Source organism: Mauremys mutica, chromosome 1, assembly GCF_020497125.1.
Source record: "Mauremys mutica isolate MM-2020 ecotype Southern chromosome 1, ASM2049712v1, whole genome shotgun sequence".
NCBI classification, from domain to species: domain Eukaryota; kingdom Metazoa; phylum Chordata; order Testudines; family Geoemydidae; genus Mauremys; species Mauremys mutica.
This window is the reverse complement of record NC_059072.1, coordinates 65,978,895-65,999,726: the sequence shown is the minus strand read 5'-3', so window position 1 is coordinate 65,999,726 and position 20,832 is coordinate 65,978,895. Positions and strand designations below refer to the sequence as shown.

Below are 20,832 nucleotides of genomic sequence, written 5' to 3'. Positions count from 1 at the left end.
CCCAAGAGACTAGTGGAATGGAAAGAGTTATGACCATATGATGAGATCTTTTTTCCTCAAATACAGAACAGAAATATTTATTGAACACTTCTGACTTTTCTGCATCATTACTCATAATTCTACCATTTCTGTCTAGTAATGGACCAAATACACCATTGTCAGGATTCTTTTTGTTCCCAATATATTTAAGAAACTCCTTTTTATTGTCCTTAACTATGCTGATCGTAGGTTTCTCCGTGTCCCTTTGCTTCTCTATCGGTTTTCTAGAATTCCTAATTTCTGATTTATATTCCCTACCATCAATTTCCCCATTATTCCATTTGTTTTAATCTATATTATGTGTATAGCTGCCTTTACTTAGTTTCTAACCCAGGTCAGTTTGTTAACCAACACAACCTTCTTCCTCAATTGAGGGATCATGGCTTCTGGACATTCTTCTTCTGCTGGTGGCTGACTGTTCCAGTCCACAAGTAGCTCCTGTGGAACTGCCTGATTAAGCAAGTGCAGGGGTCTGTTCACATATCTGGAGTCACTTGCAGCATTGGGGCCTTAATGTATACTTTTACGTTTGAATCAACAAACATTAGGGTTTCTGCTTACAAAGCAATTTTATTGGAAAAAACATTTTAAAAAAAGACTATATATGAACTTGCATCAAGTATTTAGTCAGCATTTTTCAATTACAGATATTCAAATCTGAGTTTAATTTTACAAAAGACATTACCCCAAAAGTTCATGTATTTTTCAAACAGAACAGGATGTCCAGACTTCCCATTCATAGTGCCATTCAAAAGTTCCTGTCAATAACTAGAATGGTAGAACTACGATTGAATTTCATATCCCAGAGGATCAAGCCCCTGGTCCAAAAGCATTAGAGAAGACTCCCTCAGCTTCTGTAGCAGCTTTCTGAGTTCTTCCTTAGAAAACACCTGAAAATAAAAGATATATACATGAGGTCATAGCTTCTTTACAGATGAGACAGATTTGCAAGTAAACAGTGGTTTAAGTATGCTGCTCAACTTATGTCTAGGCAGTCTCAACAGAACTCCATGATCAGGTGTCAGGATTGGAAGAGAGTGACAGAGTACGCAAAGTCATCCAGCCAACCTCAAAACCCACTCACTAACCCAGAACAGCCTGATGTTTCCACTAAAAAGATCAGCAGGGAAATAGGTAATATTAACATATATGTTTGTCATCATTAAGCTTCAGAATCAATGCCACTTGAGTTGGGCAGGTCATAGCTCTTACAGCTGATGGTTTACCTGCAGACTCTGCAAGACAGTCCCTTACTGATTCACACTGGAAAAAGATTTTTTCACAGCCATAAGGACTAGAAACATAAAGGTATTAAATGTACAAAAGCCCTGGTACACTGTATCAGTGAGTACTGCTCAATAAGATCTCTACTAGCAATGAAATGTAATGGCAGGGCAATAAATCTCTTATTACAATTTACAAAATAAAATAAAACCCCCAAACCACACCAATGGCACCATGCAGAAGAATGAGATATTGGTTATCTGAATATTTTCTGTGTAATTCTCATGGCCCTTATCAACTTTGAAATAAAGCATAGCAAAAAATTCGCATAAAAGGTTAACTGTGTCAAGAAATCCTTTACTGCTGCAGTAACAAGATTAAACAGTATGAGTTAGTGTTTGTTTTTCTAACTGTAGCTTCATGACTTCATTTACAAAGACACACTCAGTAGTTTTAACTAAACTAAGCAATTGTGGATTTCTTTACATTAGATTTAAAATGCAAATAAATAAGTGGTTTTGAGCTCTGTCTCACCACATAGAGCTTGTGTCGCTCTGAAGCAACCACATCAGCTAGTCTCAGGCATTCCTGGTACTGTCTGGTGCTGTGTAAAACAGTATGAAGTAGGAAGCAAATCATAGGCAGGCACAGTTTTCGCAATAAGATCATCTGATGTGTTCGTTCAGGGTCATCTTCAGCATCCTTACCATAGAAAAGCATGCATTAGTTACAAGTACATTCCTTTACTAGGTTTTATTATATTGTCCTCACAAAGCAACAGTACTTCTGCCCAATTCTAACTGTCAGGGGGAAAAAGTCATGCAGCAAAATATAGTGGAAACAGCTATAACACATATTTACAAGTTTGGAAAACTTAAAATCAATCTACAAATGGTTTTTGTATTGCAAAGAAAATGATTTTCCTTTAAAAAATTAACACAAAAGGAAATTAAGTTTCATAATAGGGTATTTTTCCCTAAGTGCAGTCAGACTGGTTGCTAACTCCACATTTTGCCTGTGTCCAGTTAAAGCAGTCCATGTTTTCCAACCATATTTAATGTATTGTGTAAACTTTCAGATAGATTTGTCCTGAAAATTCACATTCTGATCTCAAGCAGGGCAAAAGCCAGCCACTAGCTGAAGAAGTTTGGAAGAAACTACTCCTGTCAGCACACTATTCTTTAGATGTCCACTACATGGTTTCTTATACCTCCTCTGATGAATCTGGTACTAAACACTGTCAGAGACAGGACTCTGGACTTGGTAGGGCAATTCTCATATTCCCAACCAGGGGGGGAAAAAAATCCATTCATGGTGATAGTCAAGTCACCAGAGTGAATTGTAAGTAACTGAGCAGCAACAGCAAGTGAAACTTGGAAGTACTAATGTCTCTTATTATTGGGTAGAAACAGCTTTTTGGAGGCCTGTTCTGAGGTACAAGAGTGCATTTTACCTCTCTGACATCAACCATCCATCCTCCATCAACAAATAGCAAGACGTTGTACATTTTCTCTTTCACATCAGCTGTTACAGCATCCAAAAGACCTTTCCAAATACCATAATCCATCTGAAGGAGAAAAACAGAGTAAATTGAATATCCAAGGCCTATTTTAACAGAACCGATATTTGAATGTAATGTATAGACATTGACAGACCTAATTCTAAATAAAAATATTAAATTTTAGCTGCTGGCTGAAATGCCAGCTGCTAATAGACATTGTCATGCATGCTTAATTACCTACATAAAGAGAGTTAAACAGATAGTTTCGAAGCAGACAGACACAGACAAGAGGAATATTTTGACAACTTATTTTACCATATCTCCAGAATAAGACTGCATGTTTCAATTAAACTACCTACAGTATATTTTGTACTTGCCAACATGTGAAGTCTATAAAGAGGGTCTTTAGGTGAGAAAAACCTGCAACATCTTTTATAAGAGGAGATAAGAGGGTAGTAAAATACAATAGATCATCACACAAAACATCAGTCTCCCTCACTGTTCAGTGAAGATTTATTAGCAGAATGTAGTAGAGAGGTCTCGTATTACTAAGACCGAATATTTTTACAAATTTATACAATAGAATATTTACTAGTATATTATGAAGTACTATAAATAAAGATTAAATACAGTTTTAAAATATAGGAGCACTTAGTAAGGCCACTGCCTTATAATGTTTGATTTTTTTTAAATTTATTTTCAGTATTCAAAAAATGGATCTCTCACAATCAATGTGAATTAGTACATTTCTACTATATTAAAAGTGGACTGTCCTGAAACAGGGACTATTGGAATGTAGAGTATTTGTGTGATAATTTTTACATTTCAACATATTTTGTCAACAAACTTTGAGACTAACATCTACATATTCTGTATACCTCATACTTCTTCTCTTTATGTTCATGGGCCACTCTCTCAGTGAAGCTTGCTTGTGGCAGCAAAGTAGGCTTCTGTGGAGCTGAGTTCATGTGTTTAAACCACTCATTGAACGTTTCATGGGCTTCCTAAATTGCATTGGAAAAAAACATTTGCTAAAGATTGCTACTCAGACTTTGATTGATCTGTGAATTGCTCTGTTACATTGATCTCCTTGTTAAATTTTTACAATAGAAGAATTTAGTACATCTTGCTTCTCCAAAGTTACTCAAGAGAGTCAACATTTGTCAACAGTGCAGAAAAACCACTACCACTTTGTAACATTTCAACTACAGTGCACATTTGCTCAAATATGTACATACTTCTCCAGAGCCATTTCCAATCCTAATATAAGAGGCAAAAATTATAGTTACTCATAAGTGATTTCAAGTACCCAATGTTTAGTGCATTTGATTCTCACCAGGTATGCTCTGATACATAAATGCTCTCTTATAGCATTGTCATCTTCAGCTGGAAGCGGACTATCCATTCCTTGTTCCTCCCACTGATTGTATATTTCTGCTATGGAATCTTGTGGAATCTTCACAAACACATCTTTTGCTGCTTCATGTTTCTTGGATGCTGTGACAATGCGATTTAGAATTTCAATATTTTTATAATGTTATTACAAAATTGGTTAATGCTGGTGACAAACTTATGATACAATTTTGATATAATTTCAAGATGGAGGATACTTGACCCTCTTCACTGTCCTAGTCATGTTCTGTAATGAGCTATACGATTTTAATCCAAATCTAATGTTCTTAGATTGCCGAGACTAATTGGCAATGAGACTATGTTAAAATCTACTACACAAATAAAATCTGTAAAATGATAGTACCCAAGAACTTCCTCATTATAGCATTGCTTTGCTTAAGTGCTTCAGCCCTTTGTGCAGGATCAAATACCAGCCAGTCAATCACATCAATCTTCAAGCGATCTTCCTGTAAAAGCATATTTATTAGACTTAAGATCTTTTTCAAGGATAAAGCAAATGTTAAATACACTTGGTTCCAGGCATTAAATAGTGTCCTACCAAGAAGTCTCCAGACTGCATTATGGGACGCTTATGGCAGACTGGTTTAATCGCAGTTTTACTACCAAAAGATTTGGGAAAAACAAATATTCTCTGGTAGCCTAGTTCCACCCAAAATCTATTCTAGTCAAAGTTTCAGTTAATTACTATTCCTGTACCTCCACTCGGCCAGTTGCTCACATACCATACTTTGGGAAAGTGAGTTCATGGCTAATTACAGTATCATGATCACCAAAGTACTGCTTAGCTGCTGTTGAGTGGTGTTGACAACGACCCTAAGGGAGGAGGCAAGTTTTCATTTTCCACCTTAATTTGCTTGAAAACAGAAATATGGACACTGTCAGTAAAGAGAGTCTTGTTCCTGAATATTGCACACTGGAATCTTTGTACTGCTGGCTGAAATCTGTACATAGACATTTACCTCTGTTGTGCCTGCATCTAGTGCAAGGTCATGGTGAGTGAACTCGCCAGTATCTTTCTTGCGAATGTTTTCAACAACAGTTTTTGTTATGGTTGCAACATCCAGACCTAAGTTTAAGATACAATTATATATCAATATTTAATCAATTTTTATAGGAAGTGTATCAATCATTTTATTTTAGTGCTAGTCACTTATATGACTGTGCTCACTGCAAGACTGACCCATATGATTTTGAAATGCAAAACTGATCATCAGCATTAAGGAGAATGACATTTGAGTTTTTAAAGAAAAAAAAATCACGAACAGTGGGAAGGGACAGTAAAACAGTTGAAGTTTAAGTATGCTTTTACGTCTGTGTAGTAGGACTGATATATAGGCACATATTTTAAGACCCAGCTATTCCCAGAACCCTGGACTGAAGAAGGCAACACTACTGATTTAATAGTCTAGAGACTAAGGGAACCTCACAGCAGTGCTTTTGTAGATTTTGTATCAGTAACTCGTTTGGCAAGAGATGTTATCTTAGCTAAGTTGTCTCTAGAAGATGAATAAAAATGCTAAAGAAAAAATAGACACCCTTCCAATTATGAATATAAAGAAAGTATACTTATATTGTCATATTGTCTTGTTTTCTAAATAAAAAGTGTACTGTTTCAGAAAAAAAAACAAAAAGGAGGCAGAATATTGCCTAGATGAAAGGGTATTTATGAATCAGAGGACATGCATAGAAGCTGCATTGACCAACAGATTAGACAGCCCCACAGTAAAGATACTTCTATGCAAGAGATTCCAGTTTGAACGTGACAGTAGAGCCCCTCCCAGGCAAGCAGCAAAGTTGGCCATTTAGCTGGAGTTTTGTTCAGTGGGGAGGAGAGGAAGGGAAAGGTTGTACGTTAATTTTACAACCACAATGGAGGATTAAAAAGCAGCACTGTAAGCAGGAAGGGAGAGGGACAGTGAGCTTCACAGCTCTGCCAAATCCTTGAGTCAGTACATGGGTCTGACAACAGCCTTCGTTGCATGCTCTTTAATTCGGGCCTGGGTAAGAATCATGAAAGCCTCGGCCAACTCATTGCAAAAATAAGGATACGTGGATCAGTCAGGCAGTTAACTTGGCATTTGTTTCCTTTCTGGTTCGGAAGTGACTGCATGTTAAAAAATGTAACAGGTTAATTTAGAAAGAAAAATCCAATTCCAGGAAACAGTTATAAAGAGACTGATCCTCCTGAAACATAGGCCAGTCCTAAAAATGTAATGTTCACAAAAATGATATAAATTTAGTGTAATTGAAAATAGTGAAAACTGCCCAACAACATTTGTGTAGCTGGGATTAGTAATAATGGAACTAATGTTTCTGAAAGGTAACATCAAAGACAGAAAAAGCTTATAAGGCTAACCTCAGCATTTCTTACCTGCTTCCTTTGCTAGTTCAAGGCAGTGGTGACGTTGCTCAGTTTCAGTGACATCTTCCAAAAATACAGCGTATTGAGCAACAGCTAGCTCCTGAGGTAAGTGGCTGACATAAAATGCTATTAGATCTGTGTGCTTCTCACTCACCAACCGCTGCAGAATAAAAATATTAAATACAACGGTAACGAATATGCTTCTGTACAGAACCCATTCTATATTCCGTTTCTATTTTTTACATATATACACCGCCCAGCATCATGATGAGCATCAGAATTCAGAACACAAATTTCTAAAAAGCAAGATTAGACAAAAAGATTCAACTGAATCTTCATTTACAGGCAGGGGTCTATCAAACTGGTTCTCACTTAGGCCTTGTCTACACTACAGGGGGTAAGTCGACCTAAGTTACACAACTCCAGCTACATGGATAAGGTAGCTGGAGTTGGCTTAGCTTAGGTCGACTTACTGCGGTGACTATACCGCACTGGGTCGACGGGAGACACTCTCCTGTTGATTTACCTTACGCTTCTCCTTCTGGTGGAATACCGGAGTCGACAGGAGAACAATCTGCATCGATTTAGCATCAATCACCACAGCATCAATACCCGGTAAGCGTAGACATGTCCCTAGGCATTGCTAACACAAGCTCTAGTATGTGCAAGTGAGTTCCTGTGCATCTAGTAGGATGCATTAATTAATATTTTTCTTAGCTCTCCCTCAAGCGTTTCCATTTGTTGCATTAAAATATGCTACAGTAACTTTAAAGCTGCCTTTTATTCCCCTACCCCCAACCACAGCTGAGCAGAGCAGAAAAAGCCCCTATACTTTTGAAAGCTTACCTGAATGTAGGTCTTTACGATTTCAACAGAGACTTCCTCCTTAATTGGAAAAAAAAGATTTCAATTTTAAGTAAAATAACATAGTGAAAGCAACTATGCATCTCTTTTTGCCATTTTTCCCATTGCACTCATAAGATTGCCAAGGTTAGACGCAGACACAGAGCTAGCTGAATATCACTGCTTCAGTAATTTACTCACTGCAGCAAGCTCTGGTGGTGGACCCATTTCTATGGTCTGCTCTTGGAGGCTGGCGGTCCCCTGGTCCCAATGAGGTTTTGAAAATGCTCTGGGGATTTTAGTGCTCAGCCTTTAGACCACACACAGTTTCTGTCCTGTGGAAAATTATAATCATCATCTGTTGTCCACCCAACCACTAATCGAAGGAACAGGCAGCTTTTACCCCTGCATCATATTTTTGCATCACCATGTTCTGCTCATTATCTCCTGCTTCTTCATATCTTAGATATAGTTGGTGGCTGAAGAGTGCTTCAAGTATCAGTGCCTGCTACCCAGAGAATTTTTACAGTCCTATGCTATATCCTGTCTAGATCTTGATGTACAGAGTCTCTGCCTCAATCATTTCCATATCACAGAACTGCATCTTATATCTTTGGAGTTCTTAGGGGGCACAGAGAAAGAAATTGAGGCAGGGCACTGCAGAGCCACAGCTAGCCAGCAGGGGGCATTACTGGGCAGGTAACATACACATTTCCTACACCACCATCAGTCTGGTTTCTGACCTTGGACTGACTGTATTGCTATTGAGGGTGGCTGATCTTATCCTGCTGACTGACTAGGCTAAAGCTCAGAGGGGTAGCCATGTTAGTCTGTATCCACAAAAACAACAAGGAGTCCGATGGCATCTTAAAGGACTAAAGGTGAAGCTGTACATGTGGATTTTATTCAATATCAGTAGCTTTGGATACTGCTGACTGAGGTTTTGACATCTCCAGTATTCCCAACCCAAAAAAGTTCAGAAGGGGCCTACCAAATTCATGGCCACGAAAAACGCATCACAGACCATGAAATCTGGTCTTGTGTGTGCTTTCACCTATACTAGAGAGGGGTTTTTTTGTTGGTTTTTGTTTTTTTATTGCCACCCTTACTTCTGTGCTGCCTTCAGAGCGGTGGCTGTTGGCCGAGTGCCCAGCTCTGAAGGCAGCACTCTGCTACCATGTCATCCTTCTGCTCTGCTGCTGGCAGTGGCTCTGCCTTCAGAGCTGGGCTCCAGGGCCAGCAGCCACTGCTCTCCAGTTGCCCTGCTCTGAAGGCAGCGCCGCCGCCAGCAGCAGTGCAGAAGTAAGGGTAGCAGTACCACAACCCTGCCCTACAATAATCTTTACTCCTTTTTGGGTCAGGACCCCTACAATTACAACATCGTGAAATTTCAGATTTCAATAGCTAGAATCAAGAAGTTTACAATTTTTAAAATCCTCTGACTGCGAAATTGACTAAAATGGACCATGAATTTGGTAGGGCCCTAGTTATGAGTCATGCCCCACAAAAGTCATAAGATTAAAAAAAAATTGAGTTTTTATATTTGCCTTCAGGATTTTCACCTTTTAGGATACACACTCAAGTCACATTTGCAAACTTTTCTCTAAAACCATGAAGTGAGAATCTCGTGCTAAAAACATGCCTCCAGGAGCTGCAGCTTTAAAAAAAAAAAAATCACAAGAGTTTGCAAAACTGCATCTTCCTTGTGGGATTCAGTGAGGGTTGACAGAGTGGCTCTTAATCAAGTTCACTCTTTCCCCTCAGAGTGTAGTATTGAACTACTCATTTTTCCTTCTAGTGTACTCGTGTGAAGTTGCCCCTGCAGTAACTGTAGTAGGTTGATACCTAGTTCAATGCAGCTTTAGATCTGCTTTCACTACTTTCCCAGTGTCTGGCTGAGAAAGATTTAGCTGAATGCAAACTGTCTTTGACTGAAATCCTGACAAGATTAAAGGGATGATTGTAGTTATGAGAAAACATCTAGAAAAATGGCATGGAATGGCATCTACATAAGTTAATAAGGATACACGGCTGTCTTTTGCCAAAACGGTTTGCAGGCTAGAGTTTCTACAACATTTGCAGGCAGCAGTTCACAGTGCCTTTTATTATCTGAGACTGCATATGACTGTCAGAACGACTGATGTCTAATGTTCACTGAAGTTAGGACAAGAAGTCATGGGCTTAATCTGCAGCAAGGGAGATTTAGGTTACATATTAGGAAAAACTTTCTAACTATAAGGGTAGTTCAATTGTGGAATAGGCTTCCAAGGGACATTGTGAAAAACCTCCAATGATGGGGATTCAAGAACAAGATGGACCAACACCTGTCAGGAATGGTCTAGGTTTATTTGACCCTGCCTCAAAACGGGGCTGGACTTGACTTTTGAATCCCTCTCAGACCTACATTTCCATGATTCTGTGAGGCTACAACTACTCCTTCCTTAGTCAGCCTCTAGTTGACAATGTGCTATGCTTAGGGCTACACTTGAAAAATACCTGAAAGCTTCAGCTGGTGCAGAATGAAGTAGCTCATTATTTAAGTAGAGGTTCCCTCAAGCCCACAGCACCAGGTGCAATTCCAGCTGTTAGTCATTGTCTTTAAAACCCTGAATGGTCTGATACCAGGTTCTCGGAGAGACCTCTTCTTGCTTCATACTCATATTAGCTGAGATGCTCTTAATGCCAATGCTTAAAACAGTGAGTTTGGCAGTAGGGTCTTGATCGGTAAATGGCTCCTATGATTGGCATTTGTTCTCCAAAAATTTGGCAAGTACTGTAAGATATATTAATTTTATTTAGGATTTGGTTGTCTTTTTGTACCACTTTACTTTTGTTTCGAGTGTTACTTTGGATTCTAGGATTAACTCCTCCTCTATTCAGGGCAATTTATTAGCAATCTGCCATAATCTGTGTACGTTGTGTGTGTGTGTGTGTGTGTGTGTGTGTGTGTGTGTGTGTGTGTGTGTGTGTGTGTGTGTGTGTGTGTGTGTGTGTGTGTGTGTGTGTGTGTGTGTGTGTGTGTGTGTGTGTGTTAATTCAGTGAGCCTAGGTTTCATGGCAAGAGGCAGAATATAATTAAATAAAACAAATGGAATTTACCTTTGTCTGCAGTCCCACAGTGCGGTAAAACAGAATAAGATGTGTCATGAACCGAAGGAGGTGCCCAGGGAGCACACTTCTGTCTTTGGAAAGCCATTTGTTAAATTCATCCATCAAGCCTGTAGCCACAAAGTACATGTCTACATTAGCTTTACAGTGGGGGAGAAGACGACAGCTGAGAAATTTCAAAACAACGTATTTGTGAGAGCTAGAACGTTCCAACAGGACTATATCCACATATATGGAGATCTACCTATCTCATAGAACTGGAAGGGACCCTGAAAGGTCATTGAGTCTAGCCCCCTGCCATCATTAGCAGAACCAAGTACTGATTTTGCCCCAGATCCCTAAGTGGGCCCCTCAAGTATTGAACTCACAACCTTGGTTCAGCAGGCCAATGCTCAAAGCACTGAGCCGTCCCTCCCACATCTTACTAAAGCATAGCTCTCAACATGCTGTTCTAGTCTGAACAATGACAACATTTTTATTCCACCAATCTTCTTCCCATATGTAGTCAGAAGAATCTGCATGCTTTTCTGACTAAATTATATTTTACTACTTTTTACTTCTGCTTGGACTGTTGAGATCAATACTAGTCGAGGAGACAAAGCTAAAGTTCTGATTGTAGAATCTTTATTGTTGGCATCATGTAAGCCAGATTTGAAATCAGCTTGACTTTCAGACTGAGTTTGCATGGTTAGAAGTTAGGAAACATTTTCACTTGTAAGTTCCCATAAAAGTAACTATAAATAATAAAAAGAATTGACCTTTGGGAAAAAAAGTCACAAAACAAAGCTTACCATCCACATCTCCCAAAATAATGAACTTCTGAATCACATGATAGTGTTCTTGGTTCTCCTCTAAAACTCTCTGAAAAAAATTCATGTTTCCTGTGAAAACCATATACACCATACAGTGTAACCAATAATACAATAGGATCCCTCTCTGATGAGGGCTAACCTGAATCAAATAACTATGCTGAGAATAGGGTACTGTGCAAAGTGCAGGAGAGTATACACCTGAAGTACTGGCAGATACTAGGGGTGCCACATAAGAAAAGAATGGTAGAATTGGGGGAGGGTGTCTAAGAAATTAATAATAGTAGCAATGAGTCCTGTGGCACCTTATAGACTAACAGCAGAAATTAATGCTGTGGGGGGGGGGGGAGGGGGAAATCTATGTTTGTGCTCTTAGTGAGAATAAAAGAGCATGATGGAGATGTATACATTTGAAAGGTAAGAGAGAATGGATTCCACAAAACTAATAGAGCAACAGACAAGAAAATGAAGCCCAGACACACATACACAAAGAAAAGCCTGTGTGCCTTGAGGAACTAATGCATGGAACATACTAGAGATGCAACTGTAAAGGTCTTAAATACAAATTTGACATTATGGGGATAACTAGGTAGGGGTGTGTGTATGTATATATATATATGCGTATGCTTGTTAAAGCATATTTCTCTGCATGTTATCAAGTGAATATTTAACAGGGTAAATAAATAGGTCTTCAGTCTATAAATAGGCCTTCAGTTTAATCTTATGCAAAAAATGTAATTAATACCCTGGATGTTAAAGGTACTATGGATGTCTGACCTACTTAAATGAATAAAATCTTACATTGTTCAGATTCCTACTATGCATAGTATGCAAAAGCTGAAACCTCTTAAAGGGACACTGAACCAAATCACACATGAAAATTTTATCTAGTATTAGTACAGTAAACAAGATTAGGGAAAATTTCTCTTTTTTCATTTTTCCTACTTTGTACATTTGAGAGCACTTGATAGTCAGCTTCACTGTTTCTTCAGTATAGTCAGCCAGTTTGGCAGAGGAAGTTGGGGTCAAGTATATCTCATTTTTTGAATGTGTCAGGTTTTTAAGTTGCCTGTATTCCTTTCATTGTCAAATGGGCTGGCTGTGGGGGTGAGGGGAAGAATTTTGCAACTTAATTCATTTGCATTCAAAAAAATATCCACTGTGGAGGCAAAAAAAATTCTTGGAAATCTATAATAGAACCTTTCAGAAGGAGATTAAAACCAAATGACTTTTTTTAAAAAAGAGCTTGCCATTGATTTCTCCAGTCCCAGTGCATATTTGAGATCATTCTGTTAAATACTGGATTAAAAGCAGTTCCCTGGAACAATATAAATACACAGAAATGTTGACTGGAAGTTCTGTATTAAGTATTTACCTTTTTGTCTGTAGCCTGGAGTTCTTCAAAAACCTTTTCTAAAGTCCAGCTTCAAAATAAGAGAAAAATGAAGGTACAGAAACAGTTAATTTGAATGACTGCAGATCACATTGAAGTTAAAGTGCACAATAGTACTAAAGACTTACTTTGTTTCTAAATACTCTCTAGGGAGCTCTTCCAGTTCCTCTGTGGTCATTACTGATGTACGGATTTCCTGCTCTACCAACGAATCCACCATGATCCGGAAATATGCCCAGACTGTATCTTCCCAGGTATCACAAACTGGAAGAAGCTTCATGTTAAAAAGAAAAAAGTCTGAATTAAAGATCTAGAGAAATATCAGAAGATGTAATGGCCATATGGGATCCCATCTATGGTCTATATAGTCCAGTATCCTGTCTTGAACAGTGGCCTCTGATGCTTCAAAGAAAGGCACAAGAAATCTTGCTGTAGACAAACCCCATTAGTTAGATGCTGGTTTTATACGCCCAGAATCATGAGGGTTTCTGTATCTGCCAAAACACTTAGCTTCTTTTAGATTTTTAATCCTTAGTATTGTACCTCTGGAAGTTCTTCCTACCTATATTACACAGATTTTCAAAAGGACCTAAAGAAGCAAGGTACCCAAATCAGAGTCAATGCGATTTGTACACTAAATCCCTTAGGCTCATTTGAAAACTATAGCCTTTATGCCCAATCCTTTTCTGAATCATGCTAAGCTCTTGGCATCAGCAACATGTTATAGCAATGAGTTCCACAAGCCAATACAACATTGTGTTAAAAAGTTCTTCTTCGAGTGATTGCTCCAATGCATTCCAGTTAGGTGTGCGCGCCGCGCGTGCACGGCTTCTCCGGAACTTTTTTCCCTAGCAACTCCGGCGGGCCGGCTGGCGCCCCCTGGGGTGGCGCCGCTATGGCGCTAAATATATACCCCAGCCGGCCCGTCCGCTCCTCAGTTCCTTCTTACCGCCCGTGACGGCCGGTCGGAACTGTGGAGTGCTCGTTGGCCTCCACTGCCCTAGCTCTCCTATTTTGTATATATATAGTTAGTTGTTTAGTTAGTGATTAGAGTTGTTATAGTTGTTATAGTGTAGTTGTTCTAGGTTTTAGTAAACGGTTAAGGGGGGTTTCCCCCCCCTTTTCCCTTCCCGGTGCGGGCTCATGCCCAGGGCACCGGGCTTCAAGCCCTGCGCTGTGTGCCAAAGGCCGATGCCAATTGGCGATCCACACGACGCTTGCCTCCGTTGCCTCGGAGAAGGACATCGCACCGACAAGTGCGTTATCTGTTCTGCTTTTAAGCCGCGGACACGCAAAGAACAGGACTACAGGCTTAAGCAGATCCTTATGGAGGCATCGCTCCAACCTTCGGCACCAGCGGCGCCGGCGCCAAGAACATCTTAGGTGCAGAGCGCACCAGCGGCACCAGCCCGCTCCGGTACCGAGGCCCCGCAGGCTCCGCCTCCGGCGCCGAAGACCCGGCACCGCTCACTTTCGCCGGCAAGGAAGCGCAAGCTCGCTAAAGCAGTAGCTAAGTCCCGGGCTGCAGACTCAGCTAAAGTGCTCGCGCCGCCTGCGCCCACAGTGGTGACTGTGCGCAGGGCAGACACCGTGCCGTTGACTCCGCAAGAGCAGTCGAGTCCGGCACCGCCACGCTCCCCGGCACCGTCCGGTGCTGAGCCAAGACTGCCGACGACACCGGAGACGTACTCCTCCGCGCGTGAGCTGATACAGCTCGTAGAGGCACCGAGCCTCCGGCCCCCGGCGCTGCCGGTGCGGGCTGTCCCGTCGGCAGGAAAGCCGGCGATGATGGTCCGACCGCCATCCACGGACCGCCGGCACGGTCGACGCTCTCGGTCCCGCTCAGGCTCCAGGAACCGGCGTCGTTCACCGTCTAGCCGCTCAAGATCTCGGCACCGCTCTCCGTCGCGGTACCGATCGCCATCTCGCCGCCGGTCGCAGTCCCGGTACCGATCGTCATCTCGGTACCGGTCGCACTCCCGGCACCGGTCCAGGTCTCGATCGCCGTCGCGTCGACACCGCCGGAGGTCCCCGTCTCGGCACCGTTCTCGGCACCGGAACTCCCGCAGCCGCTCCCGGCACCGCAGGTCCGGCTCCCGGTCGAGCTCCCGGCACCGGTCGAGCTCCCGGCACCGCGGGGACCGATGGTCGCGGTCACCCTCTCGGTACCGGACGGACGGACATCGGGCCTCCATACCGCCTGGTGATATCCCACGGGCCTCGATTTCGGGCTCCGCCCCGCCCTGGCCGTCTCGCCCGGCATCTGTCGCCTCTGGCGCGGACGGCACCGGCTCATTGCCACCAACCCCACGCGACCACCCTCAAGGGGCTCAGCAGTGGGGCTTCTGGGTGCCCTGGGGTCACCATGAAGCGCAAGTCATTCCGCTTCCCCCAAGAGACGTTGCCGCGGAGCGCAGAGTTCCCGAAGCGACGATCAGTCGCCCCCCGGAGTCACCTCTCCGCGAGCCCTCGATGCCGCAGGACCGCCAGCCCCCGGTCCAGCCTGCCCCAGCCGAGGCGCCTCTAACGGCCCCTCCCATGGAAACTATCGGACAGGCTATGTCCTCGTCATCGTCCCCGGACGAAGCGGTGGCTGGGACTTCTGCCAAAGACCCGCCCCCCATAGACCTTAAGGCCCACCAGGAGCTACTCCGTCGGGTCGCGACGGCCATGGGCCTCCCGGTGGCAGAGGTCCAAGAGGATGAGGACCCCATTACTAATGTGGTCGGCTCGGACACTCCTGTGCGCGTGGCGTTACCTTTTGTTAAGACTATACAGAAGAACGCTGCCACGCTCTGGCAAACGCCCGCGTCCATCCCTCCCACGGCTCGAGGGGTAGAACGGAAGTACTCAGCCCCCCCCACGGGCTATGAGTACTTATACTCGCACCCAACCCCGGACTCGCTTGTTGTGCAGTCTGTGAACGGCCGAGAACGGAATGGCCAACCGGCCCCGGCGCCCAAATCTAAGGACGCTCGGAGGATGGACCTGCTAGGCCGTAAGGTCTATTCCGCGGGCGGCCTGCAGATGCGAATAGCCAACCAAATGGTCCTTCTAGCCAGGTATGTGTTTGACATCATGGCATCCCTGGCAAAATTCACCGAGCTCCTGCCGACGACTGCCCGCCAAGAGTTCTCGGCAATGCTCGAGGAAGGGAAGAAGTCCTCCCGTTCGTCCATTACGGCTGCCCTCGACGCGGCGGACTCGGGAGCGCGGACAATAGCAACAGGGGTGGCGATGCGACGCATCTCATGGCTGCAATCCTCCACGTTACCACAGGAGGTGCAGTATACGCTGCAGGACCTGCCGTTCGACACGAAAGGGCTGTTTTCCGAACAGACCGATTCGCGGATACAGACCTTAAAAGATGGGCGTATTGCCATTCGAACCCTTGGCATGCACACGCCGGCTCCACAACGCAGGTCTTTCCGGCAGCAGCCCCCTCGGTCCTTCCAGCAGCAGCGTTATCGACCGTATACGCCCAGACGTCCTGGCCAGAATCACAGACGGCCTTCGGGTAACCGTCGGAACCAGTCCCAGGCCTCTTCCAAGGGCCCTCAGGGGTCCAAGCAGGCCTTTTGATGGGACGCCCGAGGACGGCCCATCACTCTCCCCCTCGGATCCTCCCCGTTTGTTCTCCAACCGCCTCTCCTATTTTCGTTCGGCGTGGTCCCGAATAACATCGGACAGCTGGGTTCTTCAGACAGTCCAGTCGGGATACCGTCTACAATTTGTTTCGCCCCCTCCTTCCCACCCACCCTCCCTGTCCCTCTTCAGGGACCCCTCTCACGAGCAAGTCCTCCTACAAGAGGTACAGACTCTACTGAGCGTGGGTGCCATAGAGGCAGTGCCTCCAGACAGGCGGGGCAGGGGATTCTATTCCCGTTATTTTCTCATCCCCAAGGCGAAAGGAGGGCTGCGTCCTATCCTGGACCTTCGAGAGCTGAACAAATACCTGCTCAAGCCCAAGTTTCGCATGGTCACCCTGGGGACCATCATTCCCTCTCTGGATCCGGGAGACTGGTTTGCCGCCCTCGACATGAAGGACGCTTACTTCCATGTCGCAATTTATCCCCCTCACCGGCGTTACCTTCGCTTTCTCGTCAACAACGACCACTACCAGTTCGCCGTGTTACCTTTCGGACTTGCCACGGCACCGCGGGTATTTACAAAGTGCATGGCAGTGGTAGCGGCGGCCCTCCGTCGTCGTCAGATGCATGTCTACCCCTATCTGGACGACTGGCTGATTCGTGGGCAGTCACAAGGGCTGGTGCAGCGCCAGGTAGCGGAAATCCTGTCCCTCTTTCAACACCTCGGGCTGCTTGTCAACGCCGAGAAGTCTACCTTGCTTCCGGCACAGCGGGTGGAGTTCATTGGCGCGGTTCTCGACTCCTCTGCGGGCCGCGCCTGCCTGCCGCGGTCTCGACACCTGACAATGGTCTCCCTTATCCGGGAGCTCGTCAACTTTCCGACCACGACGGTGCGGTCGTGCCTCCGCCTCCTGGGTCACATGGCATCGTGTACTTATGTCACCGCGTACGCGCGGCTCCACCTCCGTCCGTTCCAGTCGTGGCTGGCGTCGGTGTACCGCCCGCATCGCGACCACATCGACATGGTGGTCACGGTCACCAAACCGACCCTCGAGTCCCTTCGTTGGTGGCTCGACCCGGAGATCGTCTGCGCCGGAGTGCCGTTCCACCTGCCTCGTCCGTCCGCGACACTGACCACGGACGCCTCGGCACTCGGTTGGGGGGCTCACCTGGGTGGCCTTCACACTCAAGGCCGCTGGTCGCCCCAGGAGCTCGCTCTCCACATCAATGTCCGCGAGCTCCGAGCGATCCGCTTTGCATGTCACACCTTTCGGACCAACCTGCAAGGCCGCTGTGTGACAGTGTTCACGGACAACACAACGGCAATGTTCTACGTGAACAAGCAGGGCGGAGCCCGCTCGTCCCCCCTCTGCAAGGAGGCGATCCTCCTGTGGGACTTCTGCGTGGCCCACTCCATTCACCTGGAAGCGTCCTTTCTTCCGGGAGTGCAAAACACGCTGGCCGACCACCTCAGCAGGTCGTTTCTCTCCCACGAGTGGTCCCTCCGTCCCGACGTTGCATACACGATTTTCCAGAGGTGGGGGTTTCCCCGGGTCGACCTCTTCGCCTCCAAGGCGAACAGGAAGTGTCTCCAGTTCTGCTCGTTCCGGGGGCACTCGCCGAGCTCCCTGTCAGACGCTTTCCTCTATCCGTGGCAGACTCACCTCCTCTATGCCTTCCCTCCGTTTCCACTCGTGCACAGAGTGCTCCAGAAGCTTCGGAGGGATCGAGCCACCATGATACTCGTGGCTCCAGCCTGGCCGCGGCAACATTGGTACACCCTGCTGCTCGAGCTCTCCGTTCGGAAGCCCATCGCCCTCCCATTGTGGCCGGACCTCATCACGCAGGACTTCGGCAGACTCCGCCATCCGAACCTGCAGTCCCTCCATCTTACAGCTTGGTACCTGCGTGGTTGACCCACGCAGAGAGGGACTGTTCGGCGGCAGTACAGCAAGTCCTGCTAGAGAGCAGAAAGCCTTCCACCCGCACCACCTACATGGCGAAATGGAAGAGGTTCGCGCTCTGGTGTGACCAGCAGGGGCTCAACCCTTTCGTGGTACCTGTCACTACCATCCTGGACTACCTATGGTACCTCAAGGAGCAGGGTCTGGCGGTTTCCTCCTTGAGAGTCCACCTCGCCTCGGTGTCCGCCTTTCGTCCGTCGGTGGAGGGTCGAACCATCTTTTCCGATCCGATGGTCTCCCGCTTCCTGAAGGGCCTCGACCGCTTATACCCGCCAGTGCGCCGCCCAGCACCGACCTGGGACTTGAACCTCGTCCTGGCCAGACTCATGTGTCCACCATTCGAGCCTATGGCCACGTGTTCTCTCCTTTACCTCTCCTATAAGACGGCCTTCCTGGTTGCCATAACATCGGCACGGAGAGTCTCGGAGCTCCGAGCGTTGACGGTGGGCCCCCCCTACACCGTCTTTCACGCGGATAAGGTGCAGCTTCGTCCTCACCCGGCCTTCCTACCAAAGGTGGTCTCGGCCTTCCACCTTAATCAGGGCATCTTTCTCCCGGTCTTCTGCCCGAAGCCCCATGCTTCGCCCCGGGAACAACAGCTCCACACCCTCGACGTCCGTAGGGCGCTGGCGTTCTACATCGACCGGACAAGGTCCTTTCGGCGTTCCACCCAGCTCTTCATCGCAGTCGCTGATCGCATGAAGGGCGAGCCGGTGTCTACCCAGCGCATTTCCTCCTGGGTTACTCAATGCATCAGGTCATGCTATGAGCTGGCTCACGTGACACCATGCCGACTCACCGCTCATTCTACGAGAGCGCACGCATCGTCTGCCGCCTTCCTGAGCCATGTCCCCATCCAGGACATCTGCAGAGCGGCTACCTGGTCTTCGGTCCACACCTTCGCCTCCCATTACGCGTTGGTACAGCAGTCTAGAGACGACGCAGCCTTCGGCTCTGCGGTATTGCACTCCGCCACGTCTCACTCCGACCCCACCGCCTAAGGTAAGGCTTGGGAATCACCTAACTGGAATGCATTGGAGCAATCACTCGAAGAAGAAAAGACGGTTACTCACCTGTAGTAACTGGTGTTCTTCGAGATGTGTTGCTCCAATCCATTCCAGACCCGCCCTCCTTCCCCACTGTCGGAGTAGCCGGCAAGAAGGAACTGAGGAGCGGACGGGCCGGCTGGGGTATATATTTAGCGCCATAGCGGCGCCACCCCAGGGGGCGCCAGCCGGCCCGCCGGAGTTGCTAGGGAAAAAAGTTCCGGAGAAGCCGTGCACGCGCGGCGCGCACACCTAACTGGAATGGATTGGAGCAACACATCTCGAAGAACACCAGTTACTACAGGTGAGTAACCGTCTTTTTTGCCTTTTATAAATTTTAAATTTGATGCTTTTCAATTTTATTGAATATCCCCATTCTATTATACAAAGAGTGAAGACCAGGGCCCAAGCTACCTTCTCTATAACATCATTATTTTGTATACTATCACATCCCCTTTTCTTCATCTCCTCCCCAATGTAAACAATTGCCAGTCCATGCCTCCATTCATTCTTCTTTTCCACTTTCTGAATGTCCTCTATTTAGACTCAGACTTTAAGGCCAGAAGGGACCATCATGATCTAGTCTGACCTCCTGCACATTGCAGGCCACAGAACCTCACCCACCCACCCCTGCAACAGGCCCATAATCTCTAACAGAGTTACTGAAGTCCTCATATATTAAAGACTTCAAGTTCTAGAGAATCCACCACTTACGCTAGTTTAGACCAGCAAGTGATTCATACCTGATGCTGCAGAGGAAGGTGAAACCCCTCCCCAGGGTCTCTGCCAATCTGAGCTGGGGGAAATTCCTTCCTGACACTAAATATGGTGATCAGCTAGACCCTGAGTATGTGGGGAAGGCCCCCCAGCTGGACACCTGGGAAAAAAATCTCTGTAGTAACTCAGAGGGCTCCCCTCTGCCTCCATCCAGTGGAATATCTCCAGCCACTGGAGATATTTGCTAATAGAAGTCACAGGTAGGCCATATGGGATTGCCTGCAAAAGCAATACCATCCCCTCCGTAAAAAACTTAGCAAGCTCAGTCTTAAAACTTTGGGTTTTTGCCTGCACTATTCCCCGTGGAAGGCTGTTCCAGAACTTAACTCCTTTGATGGTTAGAAACCTTCATCTAGTTTCAAGGCTAAACTTATTGACGGCCAGTTTATATCCATTTGTTCTTGTGCCAATATTGGCCCTTAACTTAAATAATTTCTCTCCCTTGAGTAGAGTATGAATCCCTGATATTCAACCACCAAAAGCTTACAATGTTTCAGAGCAAAAAGGTAGGAACAGATGCAAAGAACAACCTAAAGATTATACGGAAGTGACAATCAAAACTAGTTATGGGGCCTGGACTTGGGGCTTGACCGTGCTCATGACTGTCACAGGGCGCACTCCCTGGGTGGGTCTCAGGCCTACATGGAAAGGGGCTCAGTCACCTCCAAGGCAGCTTCCCATTTGCTTCCTCTGGGCTCAAGGAAAGGGTGGACAGTGGAAACCAAAGGGAAGAGTGCGTGGGACATGCAGCAATCATGGACAT

At 45.8% G+C, this 20,832-nt stretch overlaps 1 protein-coding gene across 2 annotated transcripts in view; it reads right to left on the bottom strand.

Annotated features, from left to right (window-relative positions):
- Window positions 1–592: 592 nt before the first annotated feature.
- Window positions 593–20,832, bottom strand: part of NUP107 (nucleoporin 107) — a 48,293-nt gene continuing 28,053 nt past the window's right edge. For both annotated transcript variants that reach the window (XM_044980330.1, XM_044980338.1), the window contains 13 exons: window positions 12,821–12,966; window positions 12,675–12,723; window positions 11,282–11,351; window positions 10,482–10,600; window positions 7,386–7,424; window positions 6,549–6,699; window positions 5,137–5,243; window positions 4,521–4,623; window positions 4,101–4,261; window positions 3,643–3,768; window positions 2,717–2,830; window positions 1,798–1,965; window positions 593–929 (listed from right to left, as the gene is read on the bottom strand). In XM_044980330.1, coding sequence (XP_044836265.1) covers window positions 822–929; window positions 1,798–1,965; window positions 2,717–2,830; window positions 3,643–3,768; window positions 4,101–4,261; window positions 4,521–4,623; window positions 5,137–5,243; window positions 6,549–6,699; window positions 7,386–7,424; window positions 10,482–10,600; window positions 11,282–11,351; window positions 12,675–12,723; window positions 12,821–12,966 — 1,461 coding nt within the window. In that variant the 3' untranslated portion in view covers window positions 593–821. The remainder of the gene's footprint in view (window positions 930–1,797; window positions 1,966–2,716; window positions 2,831–3,642; window positions 3,769–4,100; window positions 4,262–4,520; window positions 4,624–5,136; window positions 5,244–6,548; window positions 6,700–7,385; window positions 7,425–10,481; window positions 10,601–11,281; window positions 11,352–12,674; window positions 12,724–12,820; window positions 12,967–20,832) is intronic.